The sequence below is a fragment of the Garra rufa genome, chromosome 7, assembly GCF_049309525.1.
Source record: "Garra rufa chromosome 7, GarRuf1.0, whole genome shotgun sequence".
NCBI lineage: Eukaryota > Metazoa > Chordata > Actinopteri > Cypriniformes > Cyprinidae > Garra > Garra rufa.
Genome location: NC_133367.1, coordinates 30,775,465 through 30,797,182, shown reverse-complemented (window position 1 = coordinate 30,797,182; position 21,718 = coordinate 30,775,465). Strand labels below are relative to the sequence as shown.

Sequence of the window (21,718 nt, the reverse complement as noted above, 5' to 3'; positions counted from 1 at the left end):
AGGTATATTACATACTGTTTATTTTTTTATTACAAATGTATATCTGTTATGATACACACACACACACGATTAAAGTGTATGAAATAAAATAAATGTATAGTAGTCATAATGCTTGTTTTAAGCAGTACTAATGTATAAAAACATTTATAAAATAACAAAAATAATATTTTAATGTGGAAAATCTTGCCTTAGCAATTAAAACAATGTTAATATATACTTTTATTATTTAGCGTGCTATTTTATATATCTATATAAACATTTGTGCTATATAGTATAAAATTTAGAATATAAACTTGCTCAACTATACTAAATATTTATATTTAAGTTTATGTAAATGCATCTGTATAAGAAAGTATATAGAAAATATAATTTTGCATGTAGTATTTCTTGCCTTAGCAATGATGACTAATATTCTTTTATCAATAAAATTGACCCAAATAGCTGATAAATGGACTGCAACAAATTCGCTGTTCATTTCTGCAGGTTGAAATGGTAACACACACACACACACACACACACACACACACACACACACACACACACACACACACACACACACACACACACACACACACACACACACACACACACACACTCACTCCCAAACAGATGTCTTGGTTGTTGATGGCATAACTACTCATTAGCATCACAAATAAGTCTTCAAACACCTTTCTGGACTGGAAAAGAGTATGTGGAGAGGACAAAAAGAAAAAAGTGCACATAGGTGATACAGATTCCTTTATTTCCCAGGTTTTTCTGGCATTAAATGATAAATTCATGCCATTTCAAAAGAGCCGCTGACAATACGCCATCCTCCCCGAATAGGCTCGGCCTGTACCGTGGTGAAAGGACGAGGCGCGGATGGCTTAATTAGCTTGTCTGACTGTTTGTGTTCCTCCTGGCCTTTGGTGTGAAGGACGCGTGCTGGGATAATTGCGTCGCAGGATTATTTTTACTAGCGCAGGTTTTTTGCCAGTTGCTCATGGCTTAGAGGCTTTTCTATGTTGCACACATGTTTCTGAATACGTGTGTGTGCGCTGAGACAGACGGGCTGCATCAGTATTCTCTGGCAGTGATGGACTTGCGCTGTGGGAAAGCTGTGCCCCAGAGTAAAGCAGCGGTCTGGAACAAAGCAGCCTGGTGGGGGACTGTTTAATGTGGCAGCACCTCGCTCAGACCTGCCTGTCGACAGACACACCAGGCTAAAGAAGCCTTTCTCAATCGCTTCCGCCTCCACAACCAAAGGCTATGATCTGCACTCTTTGTACACTTCTCATAGCGCCTTCAGCGCAAAATTATCACATACTCAGTGTACTTTTGCAGCGATCAGTGTTATTTTAATATAATTGATATACTACTTTCTTTTAATGTTATTTATGTTTTGTTTTTTAAAACATTTATACAGTTTTTTTATTTCAGTTTTAGTTATTTTAGTTATTCAAGGTAAACTAAATGAAAATGAGAAGTGTTTTCTTGGCAACTGAAGACAATCCGAAATAAAATAAGTTACAATATTATAGGGCTGAGTTTTGACAGATTTCACAATTAGATTTGATTCTGATTCACAAGCTTTATTGAATCTCAAATCATGTCTCAAAGTCATGATTATTTGAGTAAAAATGTAAACCGTTTAAAAAATGTAAATAAAACTTTCTTTGTGGCGTTTAGTTCATCGCATACGACAATGAACAATGTGATCAGTGATATCTAATTCTTAGAGTCTGTTTTTAAATAAAAACTCTTATTTATTTAATAAATAATCTTGTCTCAAATCACAAATTATTTAACTAAAAATGTAAGTACTCTGTGTTTAGTTAATCGCACACAACATTGAACAACGTGATCAGTGATGTCCAATTTTAAGACTTTTGATTAAATCTCAAATCATGTCTCAAAGTCAAATTTTTGACTAAAAATGTAAACGATTCAAACATAAATAATGCTTACTTTGTGTCATTTAGTTCATTGCACACAAAAATGAACAACGTGATCAGTGTTATCTAATTCTTGGTCGATTCTTTTGTTTATAAAATCTTGAATCTTGTTTCAAAGTCACAAATTATTTAACTCGAGTGTAAACGATTTAAACGGAAATAATGCTTGCTTTGTGTCATTTAGTTCATCGCATACAAAGATGTTATCTAATTCTTGGCTCCTTTTTATTGAGTCTCGAATCTTCTCAAGTCACAAATTATTTGACTAAAAATGTTTATTTATTTATTTATAATTATTCAGAAAATGTAAATAGTACTTACTTTGGGGCATTTCACAATTATTTAAAAAATTTGAATAATTTAAAAATCGTAAATAATAATTTGTCACAAAAAAGTAAATTATACATACTTTGTGGCATTTAGTTCATCACACACGGTTCTTTTAATGAATCTCGAATCATGTATCAGAGTCACAAATGAGTAAAACTGTAAACAATTTAAAAACGTAAATGATATAAAAATGTGAATAATACTTTCTTTGTGGCGTTTAGTTCATCGCACGCAACAGTGAACAACACGATCAGTGATATCTAATTTGTAGAGTCTTTCTTTTTAATAAAACTCGAATCTTGTCTCAAAGTCACAAATTATTTGACTGAAAATGTGAAAGTTTTTAAAAAACGTAACTTTCTTTGCAGCTTAATATTTAATACTGTTTAGTTCATCGTACAGAACAATAAACAACATGATCAGTGACGTCCAGTTGAATCATGCCTCAGTTATTTGAGTGAATCTAACAACTGACTCCCTCACTGAGCGTTTTTGTCATGTCTTGTTTAGAGGAAAGTATTTTAACAGAAGTTTATGATGTTTCTTTTTAAAGACTGAGGGACGAGTTGATTAATAAAATCAATAAAACTTAAACTAAAATGTAAATAAACGTAGTTCAAATACTGTGAATAAATGATACTAAAATAGCACTGGCACACAGTTGAATGTTAATCAACCAGTCTGGTCTTATTTTGGTTTAACGGTGAACATGAAGTCCATAAGTCGGCAGGATTCTTTCCAAGGGGTCATTATTTGCGGGCAGTCGCTCGCCTCCCATGGCCGTGCCATTTGTTACAGGGTCGGGAGTAATCGGCTGTCTTCCGGAGTCTCTGACCCGTGCCGAGCTCTTTACCAACACGGCATCAATCACGATCACTACTGTTCTGCCTGTAATCTCGCAATCACCTTGACCCGCCTGCTTTTAATTTTCAATCGTGAGCCGCCGTGCAGTACGCTCTCCTCTTGACTGACATTCCCACCGCTCTCTCTCTCGATCCCCCTCTCTTTCGTTACCCCCTACCCGCTGTGTTGTGTATCCTTTATGCCGCGTGACAGCTATTTGTCTGTAATTTGACTGCCACCGTCGGCCTTTCCAGTGAGAGGAAGCTTGTGTTTGGGAGCGTGCGGCGCCTGAAGTGATAAAAGGTGAATAATCCCCTTTCAAACGACTCGATGAGGACGGATCGGAGCGGGAAGTGGGAGCACACCATTTCTCCCAAAGTGAAAGGGGGTGAGGCTTTGCAATAACCGAGGCTGGGCGAAGAGATAAGGATCAAGATCAACTTCCTGTCCCAAACGTGATTAGCCACCACTATTATTTCGCAGGGTGGCTTCCGGTTTACCAACCCCCATGATGCTTCTGCTACTATAAAGAAACACAATACTTTGGGCCAGATTTACCAAATTAGCACAAGAGTGCAGTTCCATAAACGTGCCGATGGGAGGGAAAAATTCAGCTTGTGATTTACTAACAATGCACACATTAAAGTCAGCGCAAATTACGGCCTGCTTTAAGACTGAGTCCGAAATTTTTGTTTTTTCGTATTTGTCGTCCTTACCTATCAAAATGCTCGCTACGGATGCGAAAATGCAGAAAATCGAACCTGATCCGTACATTTTTATGACGGATGTACGTTTTGGAGGCAGCGTGCACACGTGATTGTTGTTTTTTTTAATGTGCGAACATTTCAGACAAAAATTTTATGTTAATTCTTCCTTTTGCATCTGACAGTACTATTTTAACGCAGAAAGACGGTGCAAGCTTTTAGTAAATCCTGGCCCTTTAAGTGTAATGTGGATACAGGTTTACTAAGTAAAGGATTATCAATGCATGTCTTTGTTAAATCATCAGGTTTTTTAATTATCGGTGCGACAAAATGTTCTGTTGCCCTACATTTTTTGGTCATGTGGTGCCATTTTCTCCAAGTTTTAAAAGTATTTAAAAACATTTTAAATGGTTTGGTTTAGTTTAGTTTATTTTAGTTTGGTTTAATCAGATTTGTTTGGTTTGGTTTAAGTTTTTTTTTTTTTTTTTTTTTTTGTTCATGTTCTTTTCTTTAAGTTTGTGTTTTGTAATTGGTTTGGTTTTTGGTTTGGTTGGTTCGGTTCTGTTTTGTTTGGTGTGGTTTGTAAGTTTTTTTTTTTCTCTTTTGTTGTTTTTTGTTGTCCATTTTCTTTTTTCTGGTTTTGTTTTGTAATTGTTTTTGTGTTCACTTTTTGTTTTGTTTTTGAGTATTTTTTTTTCAGTGCATATAAAGTATGCGTTTATTTCTTGATAATACAAATGGCATAACATTTTTGATGATTTTAAATGTTTTTGTTCGGTTTGATTTGGTTTGGTTTTGTTAAAATACATTTTGTTTGGGTTGGTTTGGTTTTGTTTGGTTTGTAAGTTGTTGTTTTTTTGTTTGTTTGTTTATTTTTGTGGTTGTTGTTTTTGGTCATCATGGTTACCATGGTCCCATTTAGTAAAACTATAAATAATATGGCTTAAACGACTGGACCTCCATAAATTAGATCAAATTTTCAGTAAATTTATTAACAGTAAAGTGAGTTAAAGAGGAAATTACCCCATGATTTACTCACCCTCAAGCCATCCTAGGTGTATATGACTTTCTTCTTTCAGACAAATACAAGTTATATTAAAAAAACGTCCTGGCTCTTCCAAGCTTTATAATGGCAGTGAATGGGTGTTGAGATTAAAGTCTAATAAAGTGCATCCATCCATCATTAAAAAACTTCCACATGGCTCCTGGTGGTTAATAAAGGCCATATGAACCAAATCTATATATTTTTGTAAGACAAATATCCATGTTTAAAACTTTAGAAACCGTAATCTCTGGATATCGAAACCAAACAGTTTGCGAAAGCAAAGATTGCAGTTTATAACGTTTAAGATACTAATATTTTTCTTACTTAAATGCATTGATGTACTTCAGAAGGCCTTTATTAATCCCCCAGAGCTGTGTGGAGTACTTTTTATGATGGATGGACAGACTTTTTTGGGCTTCGAAATCTCAACAACCATTCGCTTCCATTATAAAGCTTGGAAGAGCCAGGGCATTTTTTTTAATATAACTCTGATTGTATTCGTCTGAAAGAAGAAAGTCATATACACCTAGGATGGATTGAGGGCAAGTAAATTGATTCATTTAAAGGCCCTCCACCATCTGTAGGACTTGTATATCAGTCTGGAGGCTTGTTGGATAAGATAATTAATATTATGAAATGGAGGTTGAAGTTGAGTCCATTGCATTGTGAGATACAGTATTTCACACAGCACATTTTGGCTAATGCAGTAGTCATTTGGCTGTTCTATTTGTATGCTGTCCATAGCATGCAGGGGGGGGGGGGATTTGCTGTAGTGATCCTAGTGCCTCTTGGTTTGGTGGCATTTCACTGAACCACATTCGCTGTAATTCAAGTGTAAAGACTCTCTTCTCCTCTTCAGATACCTACATCTGGGCTTTTGTGTGTAATCCCTTGGGATGGGAAAAAAAAACTGCCAACATTAGAGTTGAAAGAATTTTCTAGAACATTTCTTTTTCTGTTAAACGGTGGGGTGGGAGGCACAACTGTAAATTACGGGAATGATGAATCCCATTTAGCCACAGAAGACTCACAATTTGCCCACCAGCGTATAAAGCCTTTTAATGGTTTAATTGCATCTCAAAGGAGAAGCGCACAGAAGCGGAGTCAAATTAGGGATTGTCCCATATTTTGGCTCTTGTGCTGCATGAGTGCGCCTGTGTGTGGTTTTCTTTTTTTTTAAGTGAATATGGGATTTGCTCTGAAGCTTAAAATCATTAGACTAAGCTTTGCAACCTTGAAGGTTTCCGTCACTTCATTAAGGCTGGTGTAGCTTGGTGATTAAAGATTTAGCCTGCTAACCAAAAGGTTGCAGGTTTGAATCCCATAAAGCGGATCTGTCGCTCAATTGGTAGAGAAGAGCAATGAGTCACTTTTAAAGATAAAAGTCAGTTCAGTCAGCTGCTATTTTTGCAATATTTCCGAGAAGCTATTTCCAGTTATACAAGTATAGCTCATATCTATTTGAATGGGAAACAGACAGAAATCTCCTGTGGAAAAGGTTGTTTCAATAACCTATTTCAAATTGGCAATAAAATCTGACAACAGTGGTATCATATTATCAGATGTGATTCTTCAGCTCAGAACTGGCAAAAAAAAAAATCATAATTTTACTTGAGTAATGCTAATCTTAATACACATGCCCATTCAAGTTTAAGACACTTCGGTTCATTGACTAGTCTAATGGTGAAATGACATTTAAAAAAATAATTTAATTTAAGTTGTTTGGCGTGTTTATTGTATATTTAAAAAAAAAAAAAAATATATATATATATATATATATATATATATATATATATATATATATATATATATATAAAATTATATTTTATTATATTATAAAATTATATTATTATTGTATATTAACTAATAAGCTGATATTGAAATTCTATACTATTTGGTCTTAAAATAAAATAAAATAAAAACACAAATTAAAAAGTTTTAAAATAAGAGCATCACAACATTATAATATACTTATGACAGATGGATATTTATTTTGCACAATTTGCTCAAGGTTATTCAGTAAAAGACTGACTTTGTAAAAATAAACTTGTCACTTAAATGTCAAAGTAAGTTCAGAGTCATTACAAAAAAATCACCATAATTCCGCTCACTATTAACTTCTTTGTGACCCATAAGCACTTGTTCTTTCACACAACATGTGTAAATCTGGTTTAACACACTTGTATTACAGTTTTACATTTCTGGTTCTGTTTAGCAAACAGCTAACAGTGTTCAGCGCTTGCTTAAACAGTCCAGATGACGTTACAGTGTAGCAAGCAGGTCAGCATGGCCGGCGTTGAAAGCAAGTATTGTGTGTACGTAACACCCGTGATCTCGCCATCGCCGGACGCTCCACCATCAACTCAAAAACATTCCCAGTCAGCCCCGTTCCCCAGCATTCCCTAAGGAAACCGTATCTGCCGTAGCCACGCAGAGATGTGAGGGCTACTGTTAGCAGCGTCTGAAAAAGATTGACTGTTTGGGCACTAAGTGCTCGCTGTTGACACAAGCCTCTCTTTCATATGCAGCGGAGCACAGAGCGCTCGGGCTAAGTACACAGTTTGTGTTAAAGGTTGGTCCGCTCGTACCGAGAATTTCATCCGTCGAGCTCTCACCCGCAGAGTGGTTAGGGAATTTTAAAACGGAAAAACGCAAACACTCGAAAGCAGTCAAGAACGGGTTGGCAATTTGGAAAATAACATGATGAATCAGCTGCTCGATTGTTCAGAAGAGATCAGAGAGCCCAATAAAAAAACAACCAAGTCCAGCATGCAGATGGATGATTAAAAATGTATGCTACAAAACACTACTGACCAGCCAAAAAATCCACTGTAAAAATAAAAAAATTAAAATCTTTTGACGCTGAAAATAATAATAATCATCATAATTAAACATTTATAATTATTATTAATAATAATAATAATAATAATAACAAATTATTAGTGTTTATTATTATTATTATTATTATTATTATTATTAAAAGGTTAAATAATATGCTAGCAAAACAGGACTGACCATCCAAATATACCAGCCAAAAATCTACAGTAAAAATATATTAATAATAATAATAATAGCAGTAGTAGTAGTAGTAGTAGTAGTAATGATGATGATGATAATAATAACAATAATAACCATCATCTATAATATTTTTTTAAATATTATTTTTTAAATATTTACAATTAATTAATAACAAATTATTATTATTTTATTATTATTATTATTATTATTATTAAAAGGTGAAATAATATGCTAGCAAAACAGATTGACCAGCCAAATATACCAGCCAAAAATCTACAGTAAAAATTTAATAACAATAATAACAATAATAACTGCACCATCAACTAATTGTAGTAATAATAATAATAATAATAGTAGTAGTAGTGATGATGATGATGATAATAATAACAATAATAATAATAATAATAATAATAATAATAATAATTTTAATAATATATATTTTTTAATTTTTACAATTATTAATTAATACAATTTTTTTTATTATTATACTAAAAAGGTAATAAAATATGCTAGATAATTAAATATTTATAATAATAATTATTATTATTATTATTAATAATATAATATATAATGATAATAATGTTTTTATTATTAATTATTAAATTATTATTATTATTATTATTAAAAGGTAAAATAATGTGCTAGCAAAACAGGAATAACCAGCCAAATATACCAGCTAAAAATCCACTGTAAAAAAAAACTATAATAATAATAACAACAACAACAACAATCATTTATAATTCTTATTTGTAATATTTTTAAAAAATATATATTTATAATTCTAAATTATTAATAATAATAACGATAAATTATTATTATTATTATTATTATTGTTATATTATTATACTAAAAATGGTGATAAATTATGCTGGCAAAACAGTATTGAATAGCCAAATATACATATACAAAAATCTTTAATCTTTGAAAGCTCTGAAATCATAATAATAATTGATTTAAATTAACATACACGTAAACTTTTTTTCCAGCTAGTTGCCAATAACTAAAAGTAAAACTGAAATAAAATGAATAAAAAAAACGATATAGACTTAAAAATAAAATAATTAATTAATTAGTTAATTAAATTGACAAAGCACTCAACAAAAATGACTAAAACTTCAACTAAAACTAAAATGGAAAATATATATTAAAAATAAAAACCTAATTCAAGATACTAATAAAAACAAATAGTGTCCCATTCATACTAAAAAAGAACTAATAACTAATATTTATATAATAATTATCAAGATTATTGGTTTATACCAAATCAATAAAAAAAATTTGATATAATTTTTAATTTTAATTTAATTTAATGTTAATTTACTCCCCACTCTGACCAAAGGTCAGCTCATTTGACTCATGTCTATGTGGATTGTTCAAAAAGCACACTTATTGCCGACCCTCATCCTCATCCTACCCAGAGTCACTTCTACTGTACAAATGACCAAAATGCACATTTCTTGTGTTCATATTCAGTAGCCAGAATCGGAAACATTGGCAATAGCAGAGATTGTCCTGGGGTTTCTTTTTTCAGCATTACTAGAATTACATTAAAAGCTGGAAGGCCTGCATTCATCAAAATTCGACTATGGCAGTTGCTTATTGGGAAAAGCGCCAACATATCACCAAGTCTAGGCAAAATCCACCCTGAAAAGCGCAAAACAGTTCCAATAACATCTGCATTTTCCCTACAGGTGTGGCCCCCCCCACTAGGGAAATAAGCTCACCTGCAAGCGGAATACATGTAATTCAAAAACCTGGGGTGATGTCGCGCTCCAGACATGACAGACGCCTTCTAAATTATGAGTTTTGAATGTCGCTGTAAGCCTTGGAGATTTCATTTGCTGCTTTTTATACAGTACACTTGAATTCACTCTTGATTACAAAATTCCCTGTGTTTAGAAAGCCGCATCTGTTTTGGCCGGATTTTCTCCCTTCTTGGCATTGAAACGGCAGCGCTGGTCCATCCCCCCGGATGCCCAGCTGATGCTGCGACACACGTTTTCTGAATAATGCGGTTGACCGAAGTAAATTGCTTTCGTTCCAGGCTTCATCGCAGCAGCTGAAGTTCACGACGTCAGACTCGTGCGACCGCATCAAGGACGAGTTCCAGTTCCTTCAAGCACAATACCACAGGTACACACACATACACTTTCAATACCTTAAAGCAACATTTGACTTAAAAATTACAATCTGTCATCATTTATTTACCCTTAATGTTCCAAACTTAATGTGGTAGTGTCATTTCAGTATTGTTTGTATACTGTTAAGGTATTTATTAATATACTGTATTAACCCCTGGTTTCACAGGCATGTGACATGTGCTTAAGCCTAGTCCCAGACTAAAATGCAATTCTGAGCTCTTTCAACTAAAAAAAACTTGCACTGAGTGATCGTAAAATATATCAGTGCCTTTGTTTTGTCTCAAGATGCACAACGGTGATGTTTTTTCTAAGGCACTTTTATAAAAAAAAATTACTTAAATTAAATGTCCTAATTGATCTATGGCCTAATCCTGGCTTAGTCTAAGACCTGTCTGTGCAACCAGGTCTAAATTAGCTTTTTGGTTTTTATGTTTTTTTTTTTTTTTTAAGTTTTATTTTGTTAATTATCAATTTTGAATATGTGCTTTTGTCAGATTTTTTATTTATTTATTTATATTTGGCTTACATTTATTTTAATTCACATTTTAGCAATTTTAGAATTTCGACTTGAAAAATATTATGAAAGTCCCTGAAATTTATGTTTTTCATCTAATATTTATTTAAATTACTGAAATGTTTGAATTTTTTGTTAACAACAATGAAAGTGTTCCGTGGAACACAAAAGATGATGTTTTGAAGAATGTCCTGATTGCTCTTTTACAATGACGGGGGCCAAAGCTTTCAAACTCCAATGGACTTGAAAGCTTCATAAAATTGGTTCATATGAATAGTTTACTATATTCAAACTCTTCTGAAATCATATGATGGTTTTGTGTAAGGAACAGACCAAAATTTAAGTTGTTTTTCCAAGATAACCTTGACATCAGTCTTTATTCATTTTGATGCGTTCATGAGAAAAGTAGTGATGTCCGATTTGTGAATGAAACATTATTTTAAGTCAGATCTTTTCAGTGAATTGGTTGATTTGGTTGATAAGAACCAGTCTGAATAATTTGTTCACAAATTTGACAGATTCACTTTAGTTGAATTCACTCAGTGATCCGATCAAAGAAAAATAAATGCCATGTATACATGACCCATAATTCATGATTATGACCCATGTCTTCTTGTTGATACTTTAAAACAGTGGTTCCCAACCATGTTCCTGGAGGCCTCCCAACACTACATGTTTTCCATGTCTCCTTAATCAAGCACACCTGATTCAGATCATCAGCTCATTAGTAGAGACTCAATGCGTGCTTTTCATTTCTTATTTTTGCATCCTTGTTTCCTTTCCTTGCTTCCTTTCCTCGCGTCTTAGCTCCACCCCTTAGGATACGAGGGAAGGATTTAAGGAAAGGAAATGAGGATAGAGGAATCAAAGGAGGAACATTGGAATATTCTTGACCACTCAAGCGTCACTTCAAAGCGTCATCAGCTGCGCTAAAGAGATCTGCCCATATGTTGTTAAAGTGCGTTATTTAAGACATTCATAACAATTATTAACAAAGCAAGATGCCCTGTTTAAATATATGACATTATTTACACTGCAAAGGTAAAATATAAATGTAAATTATTATGACACATCTGAAGGGGGAGGAGTGCGTCACGTTTAGTTGATAAAACACTTCCGCATAGGGTACACCTGTGTATCCTCGCTCAAGACTCCTCAGGAAGCCTCCTCACGGTGCAATTAAAGAATTGAGATGTCCTACAAGATGGCTGAGCTCGATCGGGTTCCGGGTCATAGGATGGAGGACGGAGGAGCGAGGCAACGAGGAGGGATATTGAAAAGCACCCAATGTGTCAGACAAAGTGTGCTTGCAAAATGTGCAGTTTTGGAGGGCCTTCAGGAACATGGTTGGGAACCACTGTTTTATAAGATCAATTTGTTCTTGAATCAAACTGTAGTAGAAAAGTGCTACAAGCTCATTACGAGTTGGAAAATAATGGCTTGTGATTTATTAAGTCAAATGTTAATATAGTAACTGCTCCGATTCAGTGAGTTTATTTTGTGAAGGAATCACCAGATTAATTCAGTCTCATAACTCATGAATCTTTTTGTGCAATTAAATAAAAGAGCCAGTTCATAAAAGTAATTTGTTCTTGAGTCCAAGTTAAGTAGAAAAGAGCAACCGGAAAGTTAGAGGTCAGAGTAATGACTTGTGGTTTAGTAAGTCAAATCGCCTAATTGATTTAGTCCTACAACTCCTGAGTCTTCTTGTGCAATCGGTTGAAAGAACCAGTTCAAAAGACTAATTTGTTCTGGAATCTGATTATAATAGAAAAGAACAACCAGCACTTTATGAGTTAAAAAGTAATGCCTCGTGATTCAGTGAGTGAGTTAGATGTTAGTTCAGCAATTGTACTGATTGATTTAGTGAGTGAATTCTTTGACTGAATCGCCATATTAATTCTGACCAATGTTGTCTTGTGCGATACTTTAAAATAACTAGTTTATAAGAGTCATATGTTTTTCACTCAAACTATAGTAGAAAAGACCAACCAGCACATTATGGGTCAAAAAGTATAACTTCTGATTCAGTGAGTGAGTCGTTCATAAGAGTCATTTGTTCTAGAATCTGATTACAGTAGAAAAGAACAACCTGCAAATTATGAGTCGGAAAGTAATGACTCATGATTCAGTGAGTAAGTCAGATGTTAGTTCAGTAATTGTGCTGATTGATTTAGTGCGTTAATTCTTTGGATGAATCGCCTTATTAATTCTGACCCATGTCGACTTGTGCAATACTTTAAAATACCAAAAAGGGTAATTTGTCCTTGGCTCAAACCATAGTGGGGAAAAGAGAAACCAGCACATTAAGGGTCGGAAAGTAATGACCCGTAACTCATGAGTCTTGCTGTGTAATTCAATAAAAGTACCAGTTTATAAAAGTCTGACTCTTATAAACCAGTTTTTTTTTTAAGTATCGCACAAGAAGACGAGGTCAAAATCAATATGGCGAGTCCTTCACAGAATGAATTCACTGAATCGGAGTAGTCACTGAATTAACATTTGACTCACTCACTAAATCACAAGTTCTTACTTTCCAATCTGTAACTTTCTAGTCGTTCTTTTCTGCTATAGCCGGGTTCAAGAACAAATTACTTTTAAGAACTGGTTCTTTTACTAAATCGCACAAAAAGGCTAATGAATTTTAGGTCCAAATCAATCTGGTGATTTCTTCATAGAATAAACTCACTGAATCAGAGCAGTTACTGAATTATCATCTGACTCACTCACTGAATCACAGGTCATTGCTTTCCAATCTGTAACTTTCTGGTCTTTGTGTCTTTATAAAAGAGTCTTCCGTCTCCATCTACAGGAGTCAAGGCATCAGACAGAGCAGATCACAGTAGCCGCTCCGTGTTAATCGGCAAGGGAATGAGGCACTGGGGGAAGCTTGTTAGAAGCGATAAAAAAAAAATTAAAAACTAAATGTGTTTCTGAACCCATATGGCTTGATTCTGTGGAACACAAAATGAGAAATTTTGATAATGCGCTGGTCGCTCTTTTCTAGTGTAGTCTGATTCAAGTACAAAATACTTTTATGAACTGGCTCTTTTTTTAATTCGCACAAGAAGACTTGAGAGTTACGGGACTGAATCAATTGGGTGATTCCTTTACAAAATGAACTCACTGAATCAGAGTAGTTACAGAATTTTCATCTGACTCACTCACTGAATCATGAGTCGAGTATTTTTTTTTTACTTTGAGTCAAGAACAAATGACTCTTATACGGGTACACCAGTTATTTATAAAGTATCACACAGGTCAGAATCAATGTGGCGATTATTTTACAGAATGAACTCACTAAATCATTCAGGGCAATTACTGAACTAACATCCGATTCACTCACTGATTCATGAGTCATTACTTTCCAACTCATAATGTGCTGGTTGCTCTTTACTACTACAATCAGATTCCAGAACAAATGAGTACTAGTTCTATTAAAGAATCACACAAAAAGACTCATGAAATATGGGTCAGAATCAATCTGGTGATTCCTTCACAGAATGATTTCAAGAGTAGTTACTGAATTATTATCCTACTCAATCACTGAATCACGAGTCATTACTTTCATACTCAGTGTGCTGGTTGCTCTTTTTTACTATAGTATGAGTCAAAAATAAATGACTCTTATAAACCAGTTATTATAAACTATCACAAAGGAAGACACAGGTCAGAATAAATATGGTAATAAACTAACATCTGACTCACTCAGTGATTCATGAGTCATTACTTTTCAACTCATAATGTGCTTGTTGCTCTTTTCTACTACAATCAGATTTCAGAACAAATGATTATTATGAACCAGTTTTATTAATGAATCACACAAAAATAGAGTTATTGGATTGAATCAATGTAGTGATTCCATCACAGAATGAACTTAGTCAATCAGAGCAGTTATTTACTCACTCAAACTGGAACTTTCTGGTTGTTTTTTTTTTTTCTACTATAGTTGGATTCAATAACAAAAGACTTTTAAGAACTGAATGGGTCAGAATCAATCTGGTGATTCCTTCACAGAATGAACTCAAAATAGTTAATGAATTATCATTAACTACTTTGATTACGAGTCGGAAAGTAATGACTCATGAATCAGTGAGTGAGTCAGTTGTTAGTTCAGTAATTGCTCTGATTTGTTTAGCGAGTTCATTCTGTGAAATAATCGCCATATTGATTCTGACCCGTGCGATACTTTATAAATACCTGGTTTACCTGTATAAGAGTCATTTGTTCTGGACTCAAAGTATAAAAAATACTCATAATGACTCGTGATTCAGTGAGTATATTCTGTAAAGGAATCACCCGATTGATTCAGTCCCATAACAAGTCTTCTTGTGCGATTCAATAAAAGAGCCAGTTCATAAAAGTCATTTGTACTTCAATCAGACTACACTAGAAAAGAGCGACCAGCGCGTTATCAAAATTTCTCATTTTGTGTCCCACAGAATCAAGCCACACGGGTTCAAAACCACATTTATTTTTGAACCATTTCTTAAAGGCGGTCGTCCACAAAGCAGTGTGACTAAACTCACTATTAGCAGGCATTTTTTTTTATCGCTTCTAACAAGCTTCCCCCGGTGCCTCATTCCCTTGCCGATTAACACGGAGCGGCTACTGTGATCTGATCCGTCTGATGCCTTGACTCCTGTAGACGGAGACGGAAGAGTCTTTTAAAGACACAAAGACGCTGTTACTGTCCCGTCTTTAAGGCAACATGTCTTTCCCTCCCTATTCCCATGACAACGAGCAAACCCTCATTTAACCCTGGTTCACAGAAGAATAGGCCCTACGTTTTTCTATGTGTATTCAGAGCATGGATTCGCCGCCATTGACTTCAATTGAGATTCAAAAGACAAGGGTTTTTTTGGTGCTTCGTTCAGCCTTTTAAAGGAAATGTACTGCAGGCGGTCCCCAGAGCCTCGCCGAGCTGTCGCTCCCTTCTACAAATGCATAAATAGATCAGGGAATACATAAATCAAAATAAGGATGACAGCAGGAGCGATTTGGAGGCGGAAAGAAGCGGCAATAAAACTCCATCAATGTGTCGTTTTTTTAGCGTCTTTTTTTTTCTCCAAGAGCATCTTTGGAACCTTCAGGAGGTCTTGGCCAATCAGTGGCTGGCATGGCCAATCACAGGTAGCCTGGCAGCAGGGAGGATGGTCACCATGACAACCCCCAATATATGTTACACAGTCATAACAGCCCAGTTTTTTCCCCTTTTTTGGGATAAGTGGAAGCAGCAGACTGGAGAGAGGTATGAAGAGACAGAAGGCTTGTCATACAGCGGCAAAACAAAAACCTCTAGTATGTTGTGGCACTTTTTTTTTTTTTTTTTCTTTTTTTTTTTTTTTATAGATCAGATACTTTTTCTTGGCTTGTTTTCACCGGACGTTTTCCCATTTGATGCTCTTTTCCATATGGAACTTCTAATTGGATTTCCCAACATGCTAAAAAATCTAAATAAATCTGTTTTCTTTGAGAACTAAAGAAATAATGACGCTTGAAAGGAGTCACAGGCTAGTGGTTTGCACACATGCTGAAGGCATAATTAGTTGTGGTGCTCATATGGGAAGTTCTGGTTCGATTCCAGCATATGCTATGTATAAATAAAATTTTATATCTATACTTTTTATATATACAGAAATTAAGCCAATATTATGTTAATTGATTTCCAATTACTTTTATATCTACATTTTATATATACAGAAATTAAGCCAAACTTCTGTATTTTATTTTATTTTATTTTATTTTTCAGTTTAGCCGTTCTTAAATGTGGCTCAGGAGTGTAAATGCTAAATTATACTTTATTACTGTACTTGAGGATTATTTTGTAAATTTTTTTGTACTCAATTTATATTGGCAATATTGTGTTACATTTTTAGCCAATTAATTGATCACAAATTTCTGACTGATTAAATGTTCTCTAAAATCATTTACCTGGAGACAAAAAAATGTTTCTTATTTATTTATTTATTTTTTTTTTTTGTTACAATTTAGCAATTCTTAAATGTAGCTTATTTGAAATCCTGATGATTTGGGTGATCTACAGGCGTGTAAAATGTTATTAATATTTTACTTGATTACTCTACTCTAGCATTTTTATTTTTTTTATTTACCTCAATTTAAATTGCCAATATTCTGTTAAATTTGATCCAATTAATTTATCACAGAAATATTTCACTGATTAAATGTTCTCTTAGATAATTTACTTGGAGAAAAAAAATCTGTATTTCCTATTATTTATTTTATTTTATTTGTTGCAATTTAGCGATTCTTAAATGTGGCTGATTTGGATGATTTACAGGGGCATAAAATGCTATTAATTTTTACTAATTAAGTGTTCTCTAAAATAATTTACCTAGAGAGAAAAAAATCAGTTTCCTATTAATTTTTATTTTTAATTTTATTTTATGAATTTAAATTGCCGATATTGTTAAATTTCATCCAAATAATTATTCATACACATATTTGACTGTTTAAATGTTCTCTAAAATAATTAACCTGGAGGGGAAAAAAATCAGTGTTTCCTATTAATTTTATTTCAGTGTATTTTATTTTATTTTTGCTGTAATTTACCGATTCAGTTTTGTCCAATTAATTTATCACACAAATAATTGACTGGTTAAATGTTCTCCTATTTTCCTTTTTATTTCATTTTATTTTATTTTATTTATTTATTTATTTATTTTTGTTAATTTGTTACAATTTAACAGTTCTTAAATGTAGCTGATTTGGGTGATTTATAGGTGTGTAAAATGCTAAATATTTTACCTGATTACTGTATTTGAGTATTATCATTATTTTTTTTTTTACCCAAATAATTTAGCATACACATTTGACTGATTAAATGTCTTTCCAATTTATTTTATTTTATTTGTTGCAATTTAGCAATTCGGTTTTATCTGATTAATTCATCACAAATAGTTGACTGATTAAATGCTCTTTAAAATACTTTTTATTTTATTTGTCACAATTTAGCGATTCTTAAATATGGCTGATTTGAAATGATTTACAGGCGTGTAAAATACAATTCATTTTACTTGATTACTTGATTTTTTTTTTTTACTCAATTTAAATTGAGTAAATTACAAATACTTATTTGATTACTTAAAAAAAATTGCTATGGTACTTTTACTTTTCAATACTCAAATACAGTTTAAAGTTGAGTACAGATGCTCAACCAAAATTTTACTGTAGTGTATTTTTGAGTGCTTTTTACTCCACAAAAATCGACAGATTAAACGACTGTAAGCGTTTTCTGCCATTTTGCTAACGTCCCCCATTTTACTTTCTTCAAACCCTGCCATTTAAAATCTTCATTTTTTTTTTCTGGACTCAAAGTATAAAAAATACTCATAGTGACTCGTGATTCAGTGAGTTTATTCTGTAAAGGAATCACCCGATTGATTCAGTCCCATAGCTCACAAGTAACTGCTCCGATTCAGTGAGTATATTCTGCAACGGAGTCGCCATATTGATTCTGACCCATGTCTTCTTGTTCATACTTTATAATACTGGTTTATAAGAGTCATTTGTTCTTGACTCAAACTATAGTAGAAATTATGAACCAGAAAGTAATGACTCAGTGATTCAGTGAGTGAGTCAAATGTTAATTCAGTAACTACTCTGATTCATTGCGTTTATTCTGTGAAGAAATCACCTCATCGATTCAGTCTCATAAGTCAGTTGGAACGGTGGTTTTCTGTCATTTTGCTAATGTCCAACGTTGTATTTTCTTCAAACCTTGCCGCCTAAAATCATCACAAAAAACCAAACATGCAAAATAGTTGACAATGGCTTTTTTGATTGGCTAAAAATCAGTGACCATTATTTGCTGTTTTCAGAGCCTATACATGATAGAGGCATTTTTGTGGTTTTCCTAAAATAAACAGTTTATTAACACTACATTCTTCATCATATATACTGACTCAGCCAATAGAATGTCAAGAAGCACTAAACCAAAAAAAAAATGTCTGAAGCGTTCTGAACTCTTCAGCCTCTGTTGCATAATATATGTCTAGTGTCTGTTTTTTTGACCAGTCTTTCTTTTCTCTCTCCAGTCTGAAGCTGGAATGTGACAAGCTGGCCAGCGAGAAGTCAGAAATGCAACGTCATTATATCATGGTAAGTCTGCACAGAACGCGCTCTCCTCCAGAGGGACGTGCCTTAGGCTAGATGTGCCGGAACATATTCACATCCGCCAGAAACTAACCTAGCCCTTACCTGTCTGATTCCATTGTGTCTTATTCTCTGTCTGCCTCTGCACTGTCTTATCCGCTGCTCTATTACCATTCTGTACCTCCTGTCCACCCAGAGGCGTCATGCACCTAGTATTTTTTTTTTTTTTTTTGTGAGGGGACATCAGTAGCATAGCTGGCTCACTTGGTACTCTAGTCTAGATGACTTTTATAAATATGCATATATTTATTTACTTATTCAAAATTTGGTGGTCCTTTGGAGTATTAGCAGCCAAATAAGCTGATAACCGAGCTGCTGTGATGTCTATTAATCAAAGAACAAAAAAAAAAGTGAATCAATAACTTTTGTAGCTTTAAGCAACATCTATATTTAATTTAGTATTTAGTGATTTATTATTCATTTAAATTTAGAATTTCATTTAGGGCACAGGTGAATAATGGGTTTATGTGAAGATTGTTTTAAGTTCACTTAAATTAGAAGTATTAGAAATGCTGAATGATTATAGTCAAATGGTTAAATATTAGGAAAAATTTCCTACATCAATAATATTGGTATCAGTGATACTCACCTTTAGTCATAAAAAAACTCCTAAAGATTAAAAAATACTGTTTTTATGTTGTTTTTACGTTTTTTGAAGATTGAATGTGAGATTATTGCAATATAAAAGTATATTGAAAAACTTTAATGTAAACTGGTATTAATCGTGATTAATTGCAGAAAAATGTAATTAGTTTTTTTTTTTATCTATTGACTGTACTATTATATATATAGTATATTTACCCATTTACAAACCATTTTGAGTTTTTTATGCTTGTATGTATTTTATTATTGAGTTTAGTGGTTCCTACAGTATGTAGTGGTTCTATATTATATTATATTGCATATTTAGCTTTATTTTATTTATTTATTTAGTCTTATATTATATTCTTTATTATGTTTTTTATATGTTATAACAACATTTTATATATAAAATGTTCAAAATCCATTTGCCTCAAAAAAAAAAAAAAAAATCTATCAGTTTAAATTTGGCCATGATGCTTCTGGCTCCATCTTGTATGATTTGACTTCCTCTCCTCCTTAGTCTTCCACCCCCATCCCTTCCTTTTCCACCTTGTCTGCCGTTTCGTCTTTTGTCCATATACTCTGCTCTGTCTTCTCCTCCATCCCCCCAACGATATTTCCCTCCCCTACGCTCTAACCTCGTTGTCTCCGGCCCGGGCCTCGTGTTGCCGTCTGATATTCCTCCTCTAATTGATCCGTCGAGCGGCTTAATCTCATTTAATCTGTGCGGCGTTGCTCTCACGCGCATCAGCCAGAGCGCCCTCCCTCCCTCTAATAGCCTATCGGGTTCCCCCGCTCTGTCCGCACCCGCTGGAAGATGGGGAGGGTGGGCGTCCGCTTTGCGTGGGTGGTAATTGCTTTAGGGACCTACTGCTGCTTGGCAGAGCCGACCCTGATCCAACTCTGGCTCCATCACTGATGCTCTCTGCTCTTGTTTGGCGGCTGAGGTTGTGCCGCTCTGCTCGTAGACGTGTGGATGATGAGCGAGGCTAACACTTTAGCACGTACTACGCACCAGTACGCCCGCACATGTTACGCTCCGGTCCTAGATGTTCAGTTCTGTGTGTTAGAGCTGTGATACAGCATGTTCATGTCTGTCTTGCTTTATTTCTTTGCAGTACTATGAGATGTCTTATGGGCTGAACATCGAAATGCACAAGCAGGTGAGTTTGTCTAATCGGACAAATTACGCACATCCCTGATTTTCATCTTCATTTTCATCGCTTTTGCTCAACGTTATTGAATGTTGGTGCTTTAGTTGAGTCTGGGTATGCACAGAATTTCCTAACTATGCCTTAAAGGGATAGTTTGCCCCGAAATGAAAATTCTGTCATTAATTACTCACCTTCATGTCGTTCCAAACCCGTAAGACCTTTGTTCATCCACAGAGCACTAATTAAGATATTTATGATGAAATCCAAAAGTTTATGACCCTGCATACCACGTTTAAGGCCTAGAAAGGTAGTAAGAACATAGCTAAAATATTCCATGTGACATTAGTGGTTCAAATGTAATGTTATAAGGCTACGAGAGTACTTTTTGTGTGCATGTTTTTGTGTTCTGACACTAATTAATGACAGAATTTTCCATTTATGGGTGAACTATCCTTGTAACAATGCATGAAAATTGGCCAGCTTTGTAACAACACTTTCTAGGAGATTTTGTCATGGATATGGGACACATTTGATTGTCAGCTGGTCCAAAAAACACTGAAATATGAATAAAATATACTATATATATATATAGTTAAATATAGTATATAAAGTGTGTGTGTATATATATATATATATTTAACAAAAAAAAATAAAAAAAAAATAAAAATATATATATATATATATATATATATATATATACACACACTTTAATCGTTAAAAAAAGTGTTATTATTTATTTATTATATGGTTCTTTATTATATTATATTTATTTGGTCTATTCATTCACAAACAACTTCTTATAAATAATATATTTATTTATTTATGTATGCATTTTTGTCAATATGTGGTGATTCTTAGTATTTATTTGATTTATTTAATTACAAACTACTTACCTTTTTTATATATTATGCTTTTTTCAGTTTAGTTGACTTTTTTTGCTTTGCCTGTTATCACTTTTTATGTGAGGATTTATTTTGTACATTTAAATAAAACAAATGTATTTGTTTTATTAATTTTAGCCAAGTATTTGTTTAGCTTTACTAAATAAATAAAAGTAATCCATTAAATGAATAAAAAAATAATAATAATATTTTGATGTACTTGAAAACAAGCTGAAAATTCTCTACAAAGCAAAGGATACATACGTTTAGATTTTGAATATTTCATTCATTTTTAGCAAAATATTTGTTTTGCTGAGTATATTTTTTTTAATAAATTCATCAAAAAATTCTTACAAAACAACTACAAAACGAGCTCAAAATCATTTATAAATCAAAG

At 33.5% G+C, this 21,718-nt stretch overlaps 1 protein-coding gene across 2 annotated transcripts in view; it reads left to right on the top strand.

Moving 5' to 3' along the window:
* tle5 (TLE family member 5, transcriptional modulator) overlaps nucleotides 1-21,718 on the top strand; it is a 37,616-nt gene that overhangs the window by 7,523 nt on the left and 8,375 nt on the right. For both annotated transcript variants that reach the window (XM_073844648.1, XM_073844647.1), the window contains exons 2-4: nucleotides 9,919-10,007; nucleotides 18,587-18,650; nucleotides 20,405-20,449. In XM_073844648.1, the coding sequence (XP_073700749.1) occupies nucleotides 9,919-10,007; nucleotides 18,587-18,650; nucleotides 20,405-20,449 (198 nt within the window). The remainder of the gene's footprint in view (nucleotides 1-9,918; nucleotides 10,008-18,586; nucleotides 18,651-20,404; nucleotides 20,450-21,718) is intronic.